We start from the raw sequence: 22,142 nt of genomic DNA, 5'->3' as shown, positions 1-22,142 counted from the left end.
CTTCTTATTTCCACCTGATCATCATCATTTCATGTTTATTTCATCACCCATTTCATGTTCATCACCAGAGCAGCAATAATTCAGCTATATTCAGGCGATGAACATGAAAGTGGATGATCAAATGACCATGAACTGTTCCTTCCTGTCCCATTCCTTATCTTATCAATTACTTCTACTTACTTGTGCCCATTTTATTTGTGTGTTTAGTCCATACCATCACTGATAGTTTACACTTATATATTTGGAATTAGTTTATATTTTTTTCTAGAGCAATACTCACTCGAAAGGTAATACCGAGTGCAGCAGATTCAATGCTACATGCCCTGCTTTTTAAAGGTTTACGACCAGAACTCAAGGATAAAACACACTATGAAAAAGAGGAGTACACATCTTTTGATGAGTTTCGAGTTATTCTTGGAAGGTTAGAACATGACCATTTAGTGGAATATCCACCACCAACTAAAGTGAGTAATTATACATGTTAGTCTTCTACTGAAACAGGAAATGAGGAGAGTGAACATGATTTTGTAGCAATGCTTAAACAGATGAATTCTCGTTTGGAAAAAAAGTGGAATCAGGTGCTCAAGATAAGCAACAATACTATAGGAATAACTATCAAGGAAATTACAGAGGTAACAGAGGGTTTTACCGAGGATACAATCGTGGATATAATCGAGGACAAGGTATAGGATATTCTGCACTAACATCTGATAGCCAACAATTGGAAGAAACAACAGTAAGTAAGGAACCTTTAACATGTAGATGTAAAATGCCGAATCATTTTGCGAAACATTACTTAGCAACTCATGATAAAGATGGCAAGGAATTGAACTAGAGCAAGCCTGTGATGAGCGACCAATCACAGACTTAACCATTGTAGGTCCGACAAATGAATAATGTGACATTAATTTTCCACGAATATCTACATGTATAATACCACCTGGACTCTTAGGAACACCAACTGAATCAAAGATAAGTGTACAAGAAATAGAATCAAAAGTTTTTTTAGATACAATATCAACAGTTTCTACCATCAGTAGATCATTTCATAGAAAGCACTTAGCCAACTTAGAACCTCAACCTCTAGATGCTATACTTAATATTGAATATGCGGGGTGGCAGATGCTACCGTATGATGGATTTATTCAAGTTATATCACTTTAGACAATGCAGAAGGACCATATACATGTATGTGACTTGTAATTGCTGATAGTCTGTACAACGAAAAAGTACCACTTCTTCTTGGAACCAACATACTCAATTGTATAATGGAATGTTGTCGTCAGGAACATGGAGAAAGATTTCGTCAAACGTCACAACTTACAACGCCAGGGTATACTTCGTTTAGATGCTTACTTCTTAGAGAAAAGGAACTGAACCGACAAAACCACAAATTAGCTGGAAACACCAATATTATAATACCACCAAATACTTAAACAACATTACCTGGATTTTTGGATACGGAAATTTCGTATTACAACACACCGACATCCAACCAAAGGATCTGTTCTACTAGATGACTTTGACCTTATTCCTTCACTCATAGAGTATATTTTTCAGAGAACACATCAGGTATCAGTAGATGTAAGTTATGTAACAACGCAAACTATTAATATTCAGCCACATGCACTGCTATGTGAAATTTAACCAGTGGTGATTGAAGAACATTCAAATAAAGAAAATCGGGAATTTTCACCTCCACTTTTAGAACAAGTTAAACTCAGTGCTGAAAATGTCTGCAATCAACAACTTCAACTTGAAAAAAAAACATTTAATACTGCAATATATTGACATATTTTCAAAAGGAGACTCAGATATGGGACATACAACTATGGTACAACATAAGATTGAGCTAATGAATGAAAAACCTTTTAAACAGAAATATAGGAGAATACCCCCTTCAATGTTTTATGAAGTCAAATCAAATCTACAACAACTACTCTGTAATGGAATAATTCAGAAATCTAAAACCCCATGGTCTTTAAATGTAGTGTTAGCAAGAAAGACACAAGTTAACACATGTGTGTAGATTTCAGACAGCCATTAAATATAACTTTGCCATTCCAAGGATAGAAGAAATACTAGACTGTATAGCAGACAATAAATATTTTTCAACAGTGGATATGAAGTCTGGATATCACCAGGTTGAAATAAATGAGCCTCACAAAGAGCGTACTGCTTTTACAGTAGGACCATTAGGATTTTGTTTCGAATTTTGACGTATGCCCTTTAGATTGTCCAATGCTCCAGCAAAATACCAACGTTTAATGCAAGACATTGTATAAGACCTTCATTTAAAAAATTGTTTTATTTTCATAGATGATATAATCATTTTCACAAAAACTTTTGAAGAACACATGGAAGGATTGAAACTTGTATTTGATCGAATCAGTTAAGCATGTTTGAAACTTTCACCAGGCAAGTGTACATTTCTCAAATCAAAGGTAAAGTATGTTGGACACATTGTCTCAGAAGCAGAAGTTGAAACCGACCCAGATAAAATAGAAAAAAATGTATATTGGCCTGAACCAAAAACACCAGAGGAAGTTAGATCATTCATTGGATTTGCAGGATATTATAGGAGATTTATATAAAAAAAAATCAGTCAAATTTCAAAACCGTTGACAGAGCTCATGCCAATACCTGCCAAACAAAACAAAAAGAACAAAGTATATTCAAAAGTCATGAAATCGGGGAGAAACACAGAAAAAAATCATTTGCAAAACTCAAACACCGTCTTTCAACTGCACCAATCTTAGCTTATGCTGATTACACAAAACCGTTCGTATAGCACACTGATGCTAGTGGATCTGGATTATGAGCAGTACTATATCAGAAACAAGATGGAATCAACAGGGTAATAGCTTATGCGAGTCAAGGATTATCCAAATCGGAAAAAAAATATCCTGCTCACAAATTGGAATTTTTGGTCAGTATGCAATAAATTTCATTACTATTTATATGGAAACTCATTTATAGTACTCACTTATAACAATCCACTTGCTTATGTTTTAACTCCAGCAAAGTTGGATGCAACACGTCATAGATGGCTCTCAGCATTATCAGCATGTGAATTTACAATCAAATATAGATCAGGAAATTGTAACAATGATGCAGATGGATTATCAAGAATTAATAAAGAGACCATCAAGGACATTTGTGGAGCAATACAAACACCACTTGTTGAAACTTAGTATTAACCCCTGAAATTATGGATGAAACAACGCTAGATACTCAACAAGAAATTTACAATGATATCAGTAGGGCAGATGTTCAATATCAGGATCAGGAATTGAAACCTTGGATAGAGTGTGTATGATTAGGACAGAAACCTAAAAGAGGACAATTTTTACACAATCCACTCTACAGACAATTTGAACATCTTGATTTACTGGATGGAAAGTTGTACAAAGTAGTAAAAGATAGAAATGGGAATTCACTTAACCAACTTGTCTTACCATCATCATATATCAACACTGTTATGGAAGCATTGCATAATGAAATGGGTCATTCTGGATATGAAAGAACGACATAACTTATTCGTGATAGATTTTATCGGCCGGGAATGTCAAAATATATAAATACATGGATAAAATATTGTGACCGTTGTATGAAGAGAACAAAAATGAACCATCTAGAGCACCTCTAGTAAGTATATCAACAACTCAACCATTAGAACTAGTATGCATAGATTTCCTCATTCTAGAACAGTAAAAAGGGGGACTCCATGGCCAACACATATTACAGTACCTGAAGGCTAAAAACCACTAATTCCACTTCCCATAGGCTTCTATGCTAATTTCACAATATTCAATGGCTTCTCTGGACTTTACCTTAACTTTAACCTGCAGAGGACTATATATCAGCATGATTCTACATATGTCATCTCACAATCCTCAGAATGGCATGTGGGGTTAGCAGACTTGCAGTGCAGTACTGGTCACCGGAAGTGAAGTGTCTATAAATAGCATGGGAAATCCCAGTGTTTTCACAAGATAGGGGTATATTTAGAAATCAATATGGAGATTAGGCTTCACATCACAAGAAGCAAAATGCACCTATAAAATATACAGAAATGTTTTTCCTTTCAGAAACTGTTTAAATAATTTAAATGAGATGAGAACTTTTTTCACAGCACTATGAGGAACAGGGGTAATTTCTGCGTAGGACTATTTTTGCGTACGTTCCAAATGCTCATTGGTGGTCTGTAACCTGAACCGATCAGTTTCCTTATACTTATCCTAATATTGTAACACTTAAAGTAGGAAATATTCAAGATAATGAAGTTGAAACAGTTGTGGACGCCCAATCTGATATAGAACGAAGTATCTTGGAGCAAACATTTGATGAAACTGAGAATGTAGAGGAAACATTTCAGAATGGAAATGAATCATTGGATTCTACATTATCTCCAATACGTCCGCCTAGGCGACCTCGTCGTACTAGGAAACAACCAAATGGCTCACATCAGGCGGTTAAATACCAAAAAGTGCTATTCAAGTTAATTGGAAAGAAAAAGCAGAATGTTTATTATCTATTTTACAACAAGGAATTCTTTCAACTGTTCAAATGAAGCTGGATTGGCGTTAATAGATATTATAAAAAATTCCTAGGAAGTAAGAATTCTGTGATGTGATATAGTATACTGTAGAGATTTTGTTTTCTGCATTTGTATTATGTATATTTGTAATATCAGGTACTGTTATGCAGAACCATATCATATTAATGTACTTAGTATTGTACTATTTACTCAGTTGCATTGACCGGGACTTTTTCTTTGATGAGACATATTGAATTTCCAGTGTCAAATTTCGTATTGACAGTTTCAATTTATTCTAGTTATGGATATTCATATTCAAAGGCTAGTTACATTTCTTATATTCTGTTCTGATGCATTCTATTTTCTATAGTTTTATCTTTTGGTATGAAAGACGGATGATTGTCAGAATGAATGCAGATATTCTTTTCATTGGTATAAAAGTTTTGACTTTAAAATATTTTATTGGTATAATAGTTACAGCACTTGAGATATAGCTGTAACTATAGGTAAAGATTCAGATATCGGATCTAAATATACAGAATATATTATTTTGATATTTATACTATTGGTTTGTATCTTGTAATATTGGATATATTCAACTATATAGATATAAAGACTTATGATATCGTTCAGATCCAGTATGAGTTATATTTGAAGAATTTGGCTAACTGAGGAAGCCAGCTAAGCCCATGTAATCAGTTACATGGTGAGCTTTGTTCAGTTTGTGTGTGTTTATTTACATGTGTATTTTGTTTATATTGTCTGTGTTTCTGATTTGTCTTAGTCTTTGTCTTGTGTTAATCTGTCTGATTAACTTGTAATTTTCCATTTGAGTGACTGAGTATAGATCAGTGCAAACTAATTCATTACCAGAAGTAGACTAGGTAGTTTTGTACATTGAAGATGAGTAAAATATACTTAGAGATAAATGGTTAATTTCAAAATGAATTGACTTGACAGAATGATTTATATTTTTTTCATTTTAAGTAACAAGAGACAATCAGATTTATCTACCTTTGTATGTGAATTGTATGCTATATGTACTGTCTTTGTCTTTTGTCAATGTCTAAGTTTGTGTTTATTACATTACAGGATGTTTCTTAATCTCCAATCTATAAGAATCCTAGCAGATAGTTTGTCATATTTGTGACGATTAATAAATAATCTAAATATAAACATGTTGCAGGAAGCAGTCAATTTTATTCGCATCTCTTGTGTCTCCGATAAACTACAAAAGAATCATTATACATTTATTTCAGGGTAAAACTAGCAACTGTTTTCAGATAGTTGCATCCAAACTATTTACAGAAGATCGGCGAATCCTATTAAAATAGTTTTCTTTTTCATTAATTTGATCCTCAAGGTGTTTGTTTTGTTGGGGTTTAACGTCCGAGCAGCAATATTTCATCTATATTCAGACGATGAACATGAAATGGGTGATAAAATGAACATGAAATGACGATGAAATAAAAAAAAAAGGATGGGACACAAGGACAATAAAGTCGACACATTTTGATTGCCACTAGAAAAAGGGGGTATGGGTAAGATCAGGCAATTTAGCCTCCTGTGGCAGAGCGCAAATGTTCCTACTCCTATCGAATACCAAAGCAGAGTTCTTTAACGTGCCAGGAACGTGGCATATTTCCCAACAAGTTGCACTACTATGGTTTGCGGTCAGGTTTTCCGTATTATAGCCTGACAACCCCAGCATGTAACACGCCAGGGGTACCCCATTCCACCTCCTGGGACACACATCCCAATCGCTCTGTGGGCAGAGCGCCTAGCCCTCGGCCAGGTTTTTGAGCACTATTTAGTCGCCTTTTACGACAAGCTTATCGCTGCTGCCTATGCGCCTATTCTTCTGACACCCGGACCTGCACTGATTCTCAAGAAATATATGCTTTCACTTACGATTGATACTATTAACATGCGTTCATAGACTATATCTATTTTGAGTTGTATATTCCTTATTCCATTGAGCGACAAAGCAACATTGCACTTGAATTATTGATAATTAATGTATACCATCTTGCTAATTTATGTCGTATATAACCTTTTGTATTGCCCTTGGTTTATTGATTTAATAATCGACATTTTAGCAGTTCTCACCCGTATTGACTTTTAAGGGGGCAGACCTAGGGTAAGGGACACTACCTTTACAAATCATTGGAACTTTTTTATTCAGCATTTTACATCAATCTCATGAAAGCATCAAAGTAACGTGGACTGATTTCATTCTGTTTTAAATGAAAGCTTGATAGGCTTTGTTGCAATTGAATTTGATACAAACTTGTCACTGATTTCACGAGTTCTGTCCTTACCCTAAGTCTATCTCCTTAAACTCATGTTTGATTTAATTAATTAGTTTTAAAATACAAGCTATACTTAGTGTTTTGCAATTGAATTATTGTTACTTTAAGTTGCAAGTAATGCGAATCGAATTATGCATGTCACAACATGAATAGACGTGCAACTGATTATGCAATATATTATGGATAGCTACGGTTAGATTAATTTTAAGTTTATAATATCAATGAACAATGACACATCTCAGGTAGATTTAGCAAAGCTATATACAGTGGCGGCTCACGGTATTTTGAAAAAGAGACTTCCAAAGGAGTTGAAAAAGGGTTCTATGACATCATATGCTCATTCAAGTTAACGATTTTCGAACAACACTCCCCAACATCCGCAATTGATATAAAAATCTGTTTATGTTGAGGTTAAGCAATGTTTTCATGTCTTTACTAATATGAATAGGAGAAATGAAATAAGCATTGCCAAAAAGAAGAAATATCAATCAATGCATACAAATAATGCAGAAAATAATTTTTGAGGGAATGACGTAAATCGTGTTGACCATGCTACAGTTTCACGTAGTAAATTCTTTCCGGATGGCCCCGTGCAGGTCCGGGTGTTAAAAGAATAGGCCTGCAGCAGCGCTAAGCTTGTCGTAAAAGGCGACTAAATAGTGCTCAGAAACCTAGCCGGGGGCTAGGCGCTCTGCCCACAGAGCAACTGGGATGTGTGCCCCAGGTGGTGGAATGGGGTACCCCTGGCGTGTTACATGCTGGGGTTGTCAGGCTATAATACGGAAAACCTGACCGCAAACCATAGTGGTGCACCGTGTTGGGAAAGATGCCACGTTCCTCGCACGTTAAAGAACCCTGCTGTGGTATTCGATAGGAGTAGGAACCTTTGCGCTCCGCCACAGGAGGCTAAATTGCCCGACCTTACCCATGCCCCTTTTTCCAGTGGCAATCAAAATTTGTCGACCCTATTATCCTTGTGACCCATCCTTTTTTTTCATTTCATGTTCATTTTATCATCCATTTCATGTTCATTGTCTGAATATAGCTGAAATATTGCTGCTCGGACGTTAAACCCCAACAAACAAACAAACAAATCTTTCCGGATGTAACATAGTCAACACGTTGAATCTATATGAATCAAGCAACATTTAAAAGTACTGAATCAATCTCGAATTTCAAGATGTGGTTACATTGTCTATGGTTTGTTGAAAACGGATTGCCAGCTCGTTCTTCTCAGAGGTATCAGAAAATACAGAAAGCCGAGTTCAAAGTCATAATAAAATAATAAGTAAAAGAAGGTTATCCCTGTTTAATGGTGAAACTGGTTCATATACTTTTACTACAAATTGCTGACAACCAAAAAGAAATAAATGTCATTTCTGCATTTCAGACATTATTTAGAATAAAACATCATGGAATGACTAATATGTGATTATTACACCGTGATTTACCCACTGCTTGATGTGTTCTGGAACAACCACTAAATTATCACACAATATTTTGCAATGTCTCAATTTGCAGAATATACGAAAATGCATGTGTTTGCTGTCCGTAACAAAAGCATACGAACATATGAGACGGTCGTTATAATTTGTTCTAAGGATATTTCTGAATTTTCTGCTATTTTAGGCAAAAAAAAAATCATTATTATATTCATCAATCTATTACCGAACAATCTCTAAATGTTTTCAATAGGTCAGATAAATGCACAGATCGATTCAGTCATCTCACTACGTTACAATAAACGACACGTCTAACATATAAAAAATATACATGGTAAAAATTAAAATATTTATTTCAACATTCTACTTGATTCAATCGAATTTGATAAATTCCACATATTTTTTTTTCTTTATTTATTTGACTGTCTATAAATGTATTGACACGGTGCCATTCAAGATCAACGCAGCGGCTGTACAAACAGACATTCGAAATTCTCGTTTATCATACGTCGTTATTCATTTTATTCCCCACTTTGCAATATTTTTGCATTTTCTGATAGGACTGTCTACAGCGTCTTTTACTCTTTAAAGGAATTTAAATGCCGGATTATTTCGCCTCGCGTACTTTTCCATTGCATAACTAACAGGATCAATTTTTAATCTGCACATTGTCAAACCGTACGCTCTTGTACACATTTGTTTTCACGTGATCTTAAGTTTTTTTTCTGTTAAGAATTATTTCATCATACAGGGCATAAAATGTAATCCTAAATATTCATCAAAATAATACGTAAATATTTATAACAGTTACTTGTTAATATATGTACCACATCTAAGAGTAAACAAATGAACATATTACTGAACATCTAATAAAAACACACAACACAAACATATACTGTACTTAAAAAGCCACCAATACTATAGTTATAACTATTTTACAAAAAACAAAAAAACAAAAAACAAACAAATACAGTAATTTCTATAAAAAAAATATGTTTACACAGTCAATGAACCTGAAATGAAAAAAAAATCAAAAATAAGTTTGGGATTGAATTTTCTTTTGTTGATTATATTTATTTGCCTTTTGGTTTTTTTCTTTAATAAACGACTAGAAAACAAACACTTTTGGTCGTAAATCACTGTGTTCTTTGACTGTTCTGTGGTTGAATTAAAACAAATGTTTGACTTGTCTTTCTGTAACGACTTTTAGCATTACCACCACAAACTGTTCTTTCTCTTCAGATTAACAATTTAGTCAATTCTTTGAATTAATTACAAAATTTTATGTTTTCACTATCACACAAGGGAAATAACATTAATCGAAATTTTAATCATTTAAGATATACCAAAGATTTACCAAGGGCTCCAACATATTTATTGGGAAAAAAAATCCTTTGAACAATACACCATATGAAATAATGATAGTTGTTATTTGTTTAATATTTTCATTTCTGAATTTTATTTTATAAAAAAAAAAATTACTATAATAACGATTTTGAAAATAGTTTCAATACTTTTTACCAATTGTCCCAAATGGATCCGAAAATGTTCCACCGCATTAGTCATTTTTGTCATTAAATTTCACAATGTCCTTTTCTGTAAATCTTTTGTCGTCTGAATTGGAATAAAAAAAACCATAGCTTTTTTCAATGGGTAGTTATGTTTACATGTTAATTGTATTTAAAATAGTTTTTGATGAGGACAGGCAGAACTGTGTTTTATTATTTACATGCTTTCGTACATCCCGCGTAATAACAAACAAAAAGCTATCACAAAAATCCCCAATTCGTAGTTTCATTTTACAAAAAAACATCTAGCAAAGTAGTCTAATATTATGTCTATAGAAAGTTCCATTATAATGATATACATTTATCTGTCTATTTATTGTTATCTTTCGAAGTATAGAGCAACATTTGTCTCGGCCTTTTTACATGGTATAGCAGTAATTTCCGGCCAATATAAAAAAAATCAGATCTAAATTTAAAAAAATTACATTTTTTTCTGGAGGATGAGTGGTTTTATAAATTGTTGGAAAATTACATTTATTACACTACAACCTGACTGAGCACTAAAAATGCTTTATTCAATTCACATAATCTAGACAATTACTAAACGATATGCCCCAAGGATGCATTAGAAAAAACAATGTCAACAATTTACTGTTGGATTCATAGGAAAATATCTAGAATCATTTACGACTTCACACAACATCACCCAAGAATTTGAATCGAATATTTTACATGGACCTTAGATCATTCTATCCTCAAATAAGAGATGTGAAATTTTGAAAAAAATGATGGACTTTCTGAAACGCGTGATATTCGGTTGATATTTTCGTCATACTCGATGTTTTTAGAAATCTACCTTATTTAAGGGTGAAGATAATTGCTAATCCAGCGTTTTGAATGTATTCATCAACTAAAAATATGTTTCAAAATATTTTTGAAGGAAGTCAACCTTTCATTTCTATTAATCGTTTGCTACCCTGTTTCCTCTTGAACAAAATCTTACACAAGTGAGGATATCAAACAATATGATCACTACGAAGGCTCCGACGATCAACACTATACCTAAAGTTCCGATTTGTTCCGCAGACTTCCGGTCATCAGGTGCACTCGTTAGTTTCCGGATAGCAGCAGATACCTTTGACTTATCCATTTTGATATCATTCAGTATTTCTTTCATGAAAGGCTGCATTTCCTTCAGGAGTTCTTCTTTCGTGATATTTCTTCGTTTCCAGTACTCCAGTTTGGCCTTGAATGCACAGCTGCAGGGACACATCGGGACAGCTATTAAATGAAACAAATAAAAAACATAAATATTTGTATCAGTGTATTTCATATACATTTATCAATAAAATACAAAGTTACAATTAAACATTCAATCATAATTAAAAGAAATTCGAAACCAAATTAAGATCATAGGTGCAAAGGGGCACACGTGTATACATTTGTTTTTATAAATAAAAGTAAACATTTTAATAAGAAATAAATCACGAAAACTCCATTTTATCATTGTTTGATCTCGGGCTGACCATTTCTGCTGCATTATTTTTAAATTGTTAAATATCGGCATAAATGGTCAGCCCTCCGTAAAACAATGATAAAATGGATTTTCTCTGATTTATTTTTACTCATTCATTAATGATTATTATTGTTTGTTTCCATTGATGATGACGCACGTGGCACGTTGTGAATTCTACCGTGTACGTCTGTAAATGATTTTTTACCGAATCTAGTATAACTTTTCTAAAACAAAACGTTCAATATCTTAATTGATATGAATTCGATGTCCATTCACGATACTGAAATGAATGAAAATAGCGGATACAAAAAGGAATATTTCTAGTGTTTGTTAACATAATCAAAGTGGGCAGTAATTTACACACACACAAGCCACGTCCAATAAGTCGCGTACTACTCGTACATCAATCGATAATCAACCACAATTGTGGTCTCAAAGCCCTTTAAGGACGTGATATTAGAATAAAATATCTATCAAAACATTACTCAATAACTAGCAGACGTATTCAGCATCATAAACAGTATTCACAGAACCGAACAAATATTTTGAGTTAGCTTTTTCCTGATTTTCAGATATGTGAATATTTAAGGCTACGTTAAATGCTAAATCATTGCTTTGGTTTTAATTTTATTTTTACTGATTCATTTCTATAGTGATTCAAAGTTTTAATTCTGTATGTCTGAAACTTACTGGTATGTTATTTAAATAGCAATCGAGATACATCGAGTCAAAAATTCTTTATTCGTTGTTAAGTTAAAATCACGAAATATAAACATGAAAAATGAAAATTTAAATTACATGATAAAAGAAAGAGTTAATTAATATTGCGAAACGGAAAAGTGTGGTGAATAAAACTGCCCGAATAAACTTGCCAAAGCGAGCTTATTTAAATGCGTTGAGTATTTAAAGTTGAATGTTAAATGCAAAAGGTAAATATTTTCAGCACATTTAAAATTTACTTGTAAAAACTCACTTCTGTTCACTTGCAATGTTATTGTGTTACCGGTTCTTGATCCAACTGCATTTGTTGCATTGCAGGTGTAATTCCCAGCATCCCCCAATTCAACATGGTCAAACACTAGGTTTGGTGACAAAATTGTGTGATTGAACGTGTGCGTATTTCCATCTCGGTTTTTTATCCAGAACACATTTATTGCATTTGGTAAAGCCGTGATGTTGCAGATTAATTCAACGCGTTCTGATTGGTTGACACTCAGGAAATCCGAGGATTCTTGATTTCCATACTGTATAGTACTGGCGACTGACGGGAAATCTATAATTAAAAATGATTTAAATACAATAATGCACCGTGTACATAACTATAGGCATCATGGTATTTCTCTGTGAAGACTGATTAAGTTTTCAGGTATCTGGAAGTCATAATGGTAAATAACTAATGAATAAATAAATATATAAAAAATTATATTCATATCAATTATTTTGATAATTTTGAAAATAATTACATATTGCTTGTGAAAAAAGAAATACATATTGTAACTTGTAATATAATCCATCGTCACACTATGCCAATGCATCCTTAATTAAAAATTGTGGCAAGATTGTATTTCGAGTGGCTAGAAAATGTAGTTTTGGGGCGTTTTCACAATGGTACTCTCATCATTTTCTTACGATGACCATACCATGATTTAACTGATTGCACAATGATCATATCATGCTTAATCACACTCTTACTACGATCTTACTAAAATTACTGTGACTACAATTCTTCAAGGGTGTGTTGGGAGGGGAGGAGATGTGTATAATGTAGGCTTCTCACCTACCAACGTCAGAGACGATTGCTGGTACTTCAAAATCTAATGCAATTAGTAAATGTATTGGTCAATAACAATGGAGAAGACACAGATGTCTCCAGTGTTGTCAGCCCGTAGAAAAGAAATGGACAAAGTATAAATTGGTTATAGATCTGACGAAAAAGGAGGAGTAAAGTACGTAGATTGGTTGGATATAAACTAATGACAAAAAAAGAGAAGATGACAACTTACAAACAGCAACTGATATAATATATAGATTGCGGCTTAATAGGATAAAACCGTATTGATGTTTAAAACTTGCTGCATGAGTATAAGGACTAAAACATTCGATTGGATAAGAACAAAGCTTTGCATGCTGATCGTGAACTTACGGAGAGATGATTGGACATTCGGAACTTTCAATGTATACACTCTCATGTCCACGAGGTCCAACCTAAGACGGTTGTTACATGTTATGTAACATTTGCTCTTATCATTATGACTCTAACAAAAATATTTCAAGACTAGATATGTATCTGAATTCTGAAAGAGTCTTGATATTGAACTTTAAACAACAAACAACCATATACGATATGTGTTAAAATATTAAACGATAACGCGCCAGATAAGCCTACATGTCCTAGCGGGTTAAACATACAACCACAAAACAAAAAAAAAAGGTTTGGTGATCGAGTGCTTTGATCGACAAATTTATTTCCGTGACAAAAAATCGGGCTCATCAACTCATGATGACGTTCTGTCTGTTTGTCCGTCCGTCTTGAAATATTTGTTAATAGCTAGCATCAAAGACGTGAAAACGAAATGATGGTCCTCAAGTCATAAGTGCGAGTTCTTGGTAAGTTGGTTCCGGTCAGTTTTGACAGGGAAAGAAAAAGACGCCTTTGTTGACTTCATATGATCGTGGCAAATGGTGCTGTTGTTAGCAAGATATCAGAAGCACTCTTCATTTGTATTTTACAGAAAATACCTGTTCTAGAGAGTTTCAACAAAAAACACCCTCGCTCAACCGATACAAATACAAATTAGACAAAAACTGCAACCTCTTACATCTAACATACGCTACTCCAGAAGTCACCACCATCTCAATGACCGTGTGACAGTCTCAAGATACCAATGAGGATTCTAAAATATTGTCAGCTTGACACGACTTTAGCCAATCCTCTCTGCTCCAGCGATACCGCGAGTAACATGGTCCAGATTTTATGGTAAATCCAGTGGATCTAGGACTGAATCATCGTTTTCCAATTATTTGCGTTCTATTCAGGTTGAACTACTTTTCTTTTTTTCAATAAAAAAAGAAAATAAATATGTCAAACATGTGTACAGGAGTTGAACTAATTATAACATCTTTTGGGTTCTCCGTAAAGAAAAAAAAACAACAACAGCAATCAATACAAAATACGTATCTTTAATTTATATTTTTATTGCGCTGTGGTCATGCTCTCTTGTCAACAGATCTAGTTTTAGGAACACAAGTGTCCCAGCTTTTAAACTCTCAACAGGTGTCTTAAAAATCTTAAACGTTGTATATCTAATCATGTTACATTGAACCCTATCCACTAGCATCAATCAATAAAACTACATCCACCATGGCAAAGTGAACCATAGATGATTTTTTTTGTAATTGTGAGTAAGGGATCCAGTTCTAGCTTAATTGAACAACTCCTAGTAACAGGGTTGTCACCCAGTGCACCGCAAGCATGTGACACATTTCATCAGTAATTGCTTGTCAATCATTTGGGTTGGTTTTGCAGTACAATACGATATCTTTATATTCACTAGCAATTGCCTGACACACATCGGAGCGCTGATGTTGTATCGTAGTATGGAATGTTTGTCATTAGTAGCTAAATGCGTGATGATGACAAGAGGTTTAAACCAATGATCTATAGCTTTTCTAAACAGGAATTCTGTCGTGAGTGAGTAGTTCACCGAACATTTATGGCGGCATTCTCGACAAATTTGAACAAAAACAGTTCAGAAGGACAACCATATGGTCTTGTGTGTCCATGGTTTTATTGAAATGGACACATCTAAACAAACTCACATTACGATGCTAATATGACAAAAGCTATCTTATCAAAACCTTTCGCTGCTCTTGCTTAGGTCCTACAACATCCAGATTTAGCTGCATCAGTAGGCCGCTTGTTTTGTACATGTTCAAAGTTTATCCACGCTAGTCACGATGATGTAGGTCCTACTACGACCTCACCCAGACCATACCTCGAACAACATACTCGCTCGATGATCCAACAGTTTACTATTTTATCAGACAGCGTAGTTCGATTGTGGCGTAGTGTGACGTGGAATTAACGACACATAGAAGATAAAAACGTGTAGACAATTTAAATAAATTTAATTTATTTTATTCAGTTCATTAATTTGAACAAATTGAAATAAGATGAATGGGTTTGTTTCGAGGCGATGATGACATCGGATATATAATCAAATGTAATTGTTATTATTTAAAAAAAAATACTTATTTCAAAAGATAGATATAGATTGGTAAATTGACGAATTATACATTTGCTGGAATATCTTAATAATATTCAGTTTTGAAAACAAGAAAACATTTGTTAACAGTATCATAGCCATTGGTCGAAAGCAAATATGACATCAAAAGATATCAAAAGGCAACCCATACAATAAACGTGTGACTTTCAAAGTGGGGTATACTGTGCAATTGATTTATTTAGTTCTTATACCGACACTGATAAATTGAACTTAAACGAATTTTACTTAATAGAATCTCTAACCAGGTACAGATGACACATATGAATATTGATGTAAAATATACAACAATAAGTCGGTGTTCCTAAAATGTATTATTATTCTTATTTCCGCTAGAATCTTGTTTCTATTGATCACTCTTTCTGATCTGATTTGTTTTCCAAAATCTTTGCTTGTTCCTATTTTTCCTACCTCCTTTGACACGCACAAAGAATCCATCACTTGTCTTGCTTTGTTTTCCATTATCAACTTGACATCTATACTGCCCATCATTGCTAAAATCAGCTGATATTATCTGATAGTTTCTGGTACTTAGGAAGTTCATAAAATTCATTGTACTCAGGCAGGTGTCATTAAAATACCATGATATATTATATGTTTGTGGATTAACAAAATTGATCGGACATGTCAAATTTGTTGTCTCACCATATATGACATCAGTATCGTTGTTCTGGTCAAATATTACTAGAATGAAATAAAACATATTCATTAAAGCCACACAAAGTCAATCTAGGTACATGTGCATATTTGTTTTGTTGCATTTATTCGATTAAATGTATTATTTTTTGCTTTACAGAAAGTAAAGTCTACCAGTTGCCAGAAACATAAAATAATAATAATACATTGAAAAAAAATGTATCTTACATTTAACCATAAATAATCTTTATCATTTTTATAGCAAGGACAAAATCGATGTATAGTTATATTACTGTTAGACCTATTTCTTTGTTTATGTATTTGAACGTGTCAAGAGGTTTGTTAACTTGTCTACTTTAAATAAAATAAAAGTAAAATACATTTTGTAGTTCTTCCAGCCTGATATATTTTTCAACATTATTTATGAACGATGCAGATAATATTTACTTACTGCCATAAACTTCAACGTAAATAGAATTGCTAGTCGTACTTCCAATTCTGTTCATCGCTTGGCAAGTATAATTTCCTTCGTTCTTTTTTTCTACTTTATTGCTTACAGAAAAGTTGAACGATCTGTCGCCAGTTTGGGGATCGACAATTAATATGTCCGGAGATGTCATGTTATCTCGTGTAGTTGGGTGACTCTGAGAAACTGTTTCACCATTTCGTAATAGAAAGAATTCTTCTGGGTGCGGAAAGGATCTTGCAGAGCATGTAATAGCAAAAGAAGTATCTATCAGAGCTTCCACGTCAGGAGTAATCTTGACCTCATAGGGAAGTGCTACAAAAATATAATGTTTTTTTTTTCTGAATGCATTTGAGTTGATTTTTATAAACAAAACTTGACAAAACTTATTATGACAAATTCTACTGCTGTTTTTGTGCATTTTATCTTTGAAAGTTATGACGTCAACGGGAAATTTCTGTTCATAATCTTGGTAGAAATAACGGTCGTGTGGCCTAATAAATAACAACAATATATACCATAAGAGGAAAATTAAGGAAATAAACGAGTATCTGATATATGCCGCTTACGGTATTTTAATGACACTAATTTTCACTTTCACTATTGACCAATAGGAAAAAGCTGCGCTATAGATACGTTTATCCAGTGAATATGAAATGGCTTTCATTGATCAAACCGCGAGAATTAATTTCAGACTGACTCACAACGACTTCTGTTTTTTCATATTTGGATACATGATTATAAGCGACACAAAGTATGTTTCATATTGTCGGATATATATGGATTTGTTTAATTTAATTTTAGTTTAAAAGTTTTGATTTCTTTTACGGTACTCCAGTGATAATTCAATTATTCTAAAGATAGGAGTAATTATTTCAACGTGTCATTTAATTTATGATTCTGTAATTCACCAACAATTTTTTACGATACTTGGTCATTATGATCCAAATACTTTTGTCTACAAAAACATACAATATTTGAAAAATAGAAGGATTTGTAAGCAGGCTAGGCTCGTTTGTTTTATTTCGAGGATAAATTGTCAGTAGGAAAAGAAAAAAACAGGAAACAAAGATGAAAACAAAGCTATGCAAATTTGTGAAATTTGGTATGTTGAAGTGGTATTTTCGACCGCCAACGTACTAAAAACTCATACATTAGAGGATAAAAATCCATAATGAATACAAGTAGTGTACTCGAAGTACTCAAGAAACAGATTTAAATTAGAAGCTAATTAAAAGATCGCAAAAATGTACCTTTCACTTCAAGATATAAAGTCATTAATGAACCCTTTTTTGAGTATAAATGTTAAAAACATATGTCGGTGGGTGAAATTTTGGAATGGACTGAAATACAATCAATATTATTTAAAAAATCTGACGAACAAGTGTATATATTTATCAGAAAAGATCGCTTTTAAGTTTTACCTACTTAGATAATGGAAACGTAAAGTGGTATCGAAGTTGCTTGCAAACATTAAAAAAATATATTCCACAAAGAAACGAGAAGTGTTGACTCTGATTGACTCAACTCAGTGACAGTGCTCACGGAAAATTGCCAGCGACTTTAGAGTAAGGAAAACAGAAATTGACAATGTAATAAAAGACAAAGAAACATTATTGATCAATGTGAGGTGGCATTAGAACTGTCATGTCAATAATATGCCTCAAATGTCTCAATCCCGATAGAAATGAGGCTGTGTACGAGAGGTTCCATACCGTTAGAGGTGAATACATTGCAGTTAAGGATGAGTTTTAGAGTAATCAATGGAACCGAAATTCTAGCGGAAATCAAAAGAAAACTGGCAGCATGTACCAGATACACCAGTAGGGTATGCGTCCTCTTCTTTTCTAGAAACACCAGCCGAGTGGCTCATGAAAGTCAAGTCCGGGGTAGAAAAAAAAAGAGGTAAAGAAAAACATTATGACACGTTGAACAAATCAGTTTTCATGGTGCAGATTGATACACCGTTACGAAACATCAGTTTATGATGATGACCATAAAACTTTTGTTGTGACGACTTCAATCTTGTATCATCATAACTCTGTTCCAGTAGCCTAATTGTAGGAATTCTAGCGCGAAACAAAAAGTCTGCAAAGATGCGATAAGTTCTAGCATAACGTATGAGTTATGATATGAAAACTCCATCTGCAGGTGCTGAAGGGATGTTGCCACAGATGAAAGGAAAATTAACAAGTCTGAATGAAAAGTCATCACGTTTGACGTAAAGTCTGGTCAATAGTTTTCCTTTACCATCGATCTCTAAGAGTGGGTCAAGATATATGGCTGACTTCACAGTGACTGTAGTATGCTTTATCTAAAGTTTTTTGGGGAAGATGCGATATATCAAATCACCGAAACTAGGATTGTTTACGTAGCGGAAATTGAGATGAAAGGACCTATCCAAACAATGGTCTTTCTTTCGGATTAGATACGCTATAAAGTCAGCGTCATAAGAGTAACTGAATAGGTCAGTAAATAGAGGAGAACAATTTGTTCTTATTGGAATGCCGACCGTTAGTTGAAAAACGCGTTCACCACATTGGAGAAATATGTTGTCGATTAGAAATACTAGCATTTTGAAAACATCTTCTTTTGTATATTTGGAAGATGATTTGGAGTTATTTTTTACAAATTATGAAGAATCTCTACCAAGAACTAAATATTTGTTTCGAGGTATACCATATTGTACACGATGTACATATAATGTTTTGAGTCGGGATTTTAATTGAGTATGGGGAATAGAAGTATAAAGTGTTGAAAAATCAAAGGTTTTAATGCTATTATATTCTGATTATAATCTTTAATAGAGGGTTTCAAAAAGATCTTCCTTCAGAATCAACATTGAATTAATACCACAACCGGATTAACAAGCGTTGTGGAAAGACTGGAGACCCTCTCTAAACGCTGTGATTAGAAAAGTTAAAATTTGTGAATGAGATTCGGTGGTACATTTTGCAGATCCAGCCAAGTAACGTTGTTTGTATGGATTCTTGTGGAATGCAGTACATAGCCGGTATATCACAATCATCGTCCTTGGTAGAGAGATCAAAAGAGGATATCACAGATATAGGGAAAACGGTAGTATTAATTTTTCCCATAGCCGACGATACTAACCTTTTTTTTAATATTTTGCAGTAATTTCTAATTAAAACTAGGACTCAAAACAATATTTTACTTTTTGGTACTTACATTCAGAGATCTATAAATCATCATGGCAATAGAGGCTGATAATCTTTTTTTTTAAACACCAACAAAAGTTTTAATGTACCGGAAGTTTTGCATTCTTTTTTTTTTTTTTGGTTCCGCACTCATTTGTAATATTTAGTCTTTTTTAAACTCATGAACTGTACCTTTTGAAGGATAAAAAAAACTTTTTTAAACTTTAATCCTTTAAGAATCTGAGAGAGAAAAATCATCACTACAAACTTTGTCAGTACACCAATATGTCCTTTCAATGTTCTATTTGTTTCATTTGAATAGGGTACATGATCGGTCAACGTAATGCAAGGAAATAAATACTACATTTCCAATATGGTTATCCACTATTTCTTTTTTGGAGAGTATAGTGGCAGTATAGGTCTTAACACTGCTATTTTTTTCAACGTTTTCTACCGATGATAAACACTGGATGTTATACGTTTTGCAGACAAAAACAATGTTGTTTTGGGCTTTGTCTGCAGGTACAAAATGTATTCCACATGTATAATAGACAATGTTTTTGCTACATCAGGTTTCAATAATATGATACTGAATATTTCCGTAAATAATAATTATCTATGAAATAAATCGGGTCAAATAATTTGACTAAACCAATGTACTGGGTTATGTAATGTGTACCAGTGAATAACTTAGTTATTATTTATGTCTGAATTGATAATGCTTATCTTACAATATTAAAGACCCTCAAAAATAATCAACAAGATAATAGGATATGTGAAAACATCTATATTTTATTCTTCCTTTCTAAAGAAAATATGTTTTTCCATTGATGGTCATGAGGACACGCTTGCAAAAGTAAAGGCATTTAGCAAAATCTTTGCATTGCAGTATATTTGCAAAGAAAACTGCTATAAAACGTATTGAACTGAAAAGCCAATATTTTTTCATCCAATTATTTGCTTGTATATAAAAATGGCGTTTTGCCATCTGAAGGGAAAAATAAAACTGACCGAGTAAAAGGAAACTCATTTTCTGGAAACACAGGTATCAATAATTTTTTTTTCTTGCATTAATTACATGGACTCAAAAAATGAATAAGTGCTGTGTTTGGTCATATATTTCTGATATCATTTGGTCAATATTTATAGTCAGGGCAGAAGAGTGTCATGCATAATATATTTTTTGATAATTAATTTCTTACCCAACCTGTGCATCTGGTCCATTCTCCCAGTTTTTAGTGGAGTCCGAGTGGCACATTTGCTTTTGTTATTTTGTATGTAATATTTTAGTTACTTAATGTTCTATGTTGTGAGTGTCTTTTTTCCATTTTTGTTCTTCGTCCCTGCATGGAATACTTTCTTTTAATTTCCGCTAGAACCTTGGTTCCCTTAATTACTCTTTCACCATCTGTAACCACTGATGCAAAAACATTATATTTCGTAAAATCAGAAAATGTTGCAATTTTGTCATTTGATGTCATTTAAAAACGTAAGCGCTGAAAATTGACGAAACCGCTCGTGAAGACACTATGGTGAAAGATAATTGGTGACATATTTACAGGAGATCCATACACATATAAAACCTTGACGTAACCATGTGAAGGTATAATTGCTGGTTTTAATTCAAGAATATCAAAAAGATCGATTTGACAACGCACAGAATTCTTTCTGAAGCGCTTACGTAGTGCACACACATTATAATGATAGTTTGTTTTTATTCTTTGATACCAATATAAAAGTTCATATACGCTAAACATTAATGTCCATTAAAATATATGTTATATATCTGTTTGGTTAAAGTTCATATTTGTACTCATCGACGTAAAAATCCTTTAAATCAAAAACACGATACAAAAACATATGTAGCTGTCAAATTCTGAACCGGGACCTGGACCTGTCAAAAACACCCTAAGCTCTCCAACCTCTTTCCTCAGGCCCCGGTCCTGACATTCCGTAGACCTAAAGTCAATCAAAATACAACGGGCCAGTGTCAACCATGTGGAGATAAAAGATGTAAGACCCAGATACAGCACACCAAAACGTTTAAAACTACTGCACTGGAAAGGAATTTGCCATTTTTGCAACGTGACTTGAAAAAAACTGAAAACACCATATACTTTTTCCAGTGCCGATGTGGTATGCAGTATGCTAGCGAAACAGAACAACATTCAAACAGGCGCATGAATGATCATTGCAGTGACTACAAATGTAAACTAGACCTCCCTCTAGGTCGCCATCTTAGATCTGCCGGACACACCAATGAGGATCTCCACAACATTGT

The 22,142-nt window shown here is 33.6% G+C and overlaps 1 protein-coding gene across 1 annotated transcript in view; it reads right to left on the bottom strand.

Moving 5' to 3' along the window:
- Positions 1 to 8,141: 8,141 nt before the first annotated feature.
- LOC148613643 (titin-like) overlaps positions 8,142 to 22,142 on the bottom strand; it is an 83,059-nt gene continuing 69,058 nt past the window's right edge. The window contains exons 10-13 of the mRNA XM_088587092.1: positions 16,689 to 17,018; positions 16,013 to 16,285; positions 12,292 to 12,591; positions 8,142 to 11,083 (exon numbers count right to left, since the gene is read on the bottom strand). Coding sequence (XP_088443218.1) covers positions 10,764 to 11,083; positions 12,292 to 12,591; positions 16,013 to 16,285; positions 16,689 to 17,018 — 1,223 coding nt within the window. The 3' untranslated portion in view covers positions 8,142 to 10,763. The remainder of the gene's footprint in view (positions 11,084 to 12,291; positions 12,592 to 16,012; positions 16,286 to 16,688; positions 17,019 to 22,142) is intronic.

This window comes from Perna viridis, chromosome 6, assembly GCF_037379345.1.
Source record: "Perna viridis isolate PV_CMFRI_1.1 ecotype Kerala chromosome 6, ASM3737934v1, whole genome shotgun sequence".
NCBI lineage: Eukaryota > Metazoa > Mollusca > Bivalvia > Mytilida > Mytilidae > Perna > Perna viridis.
Note: the sequence above shows the minus strand (reverse complement) of the source record. Positions and strands in the feature narration are given on the sequence as shown.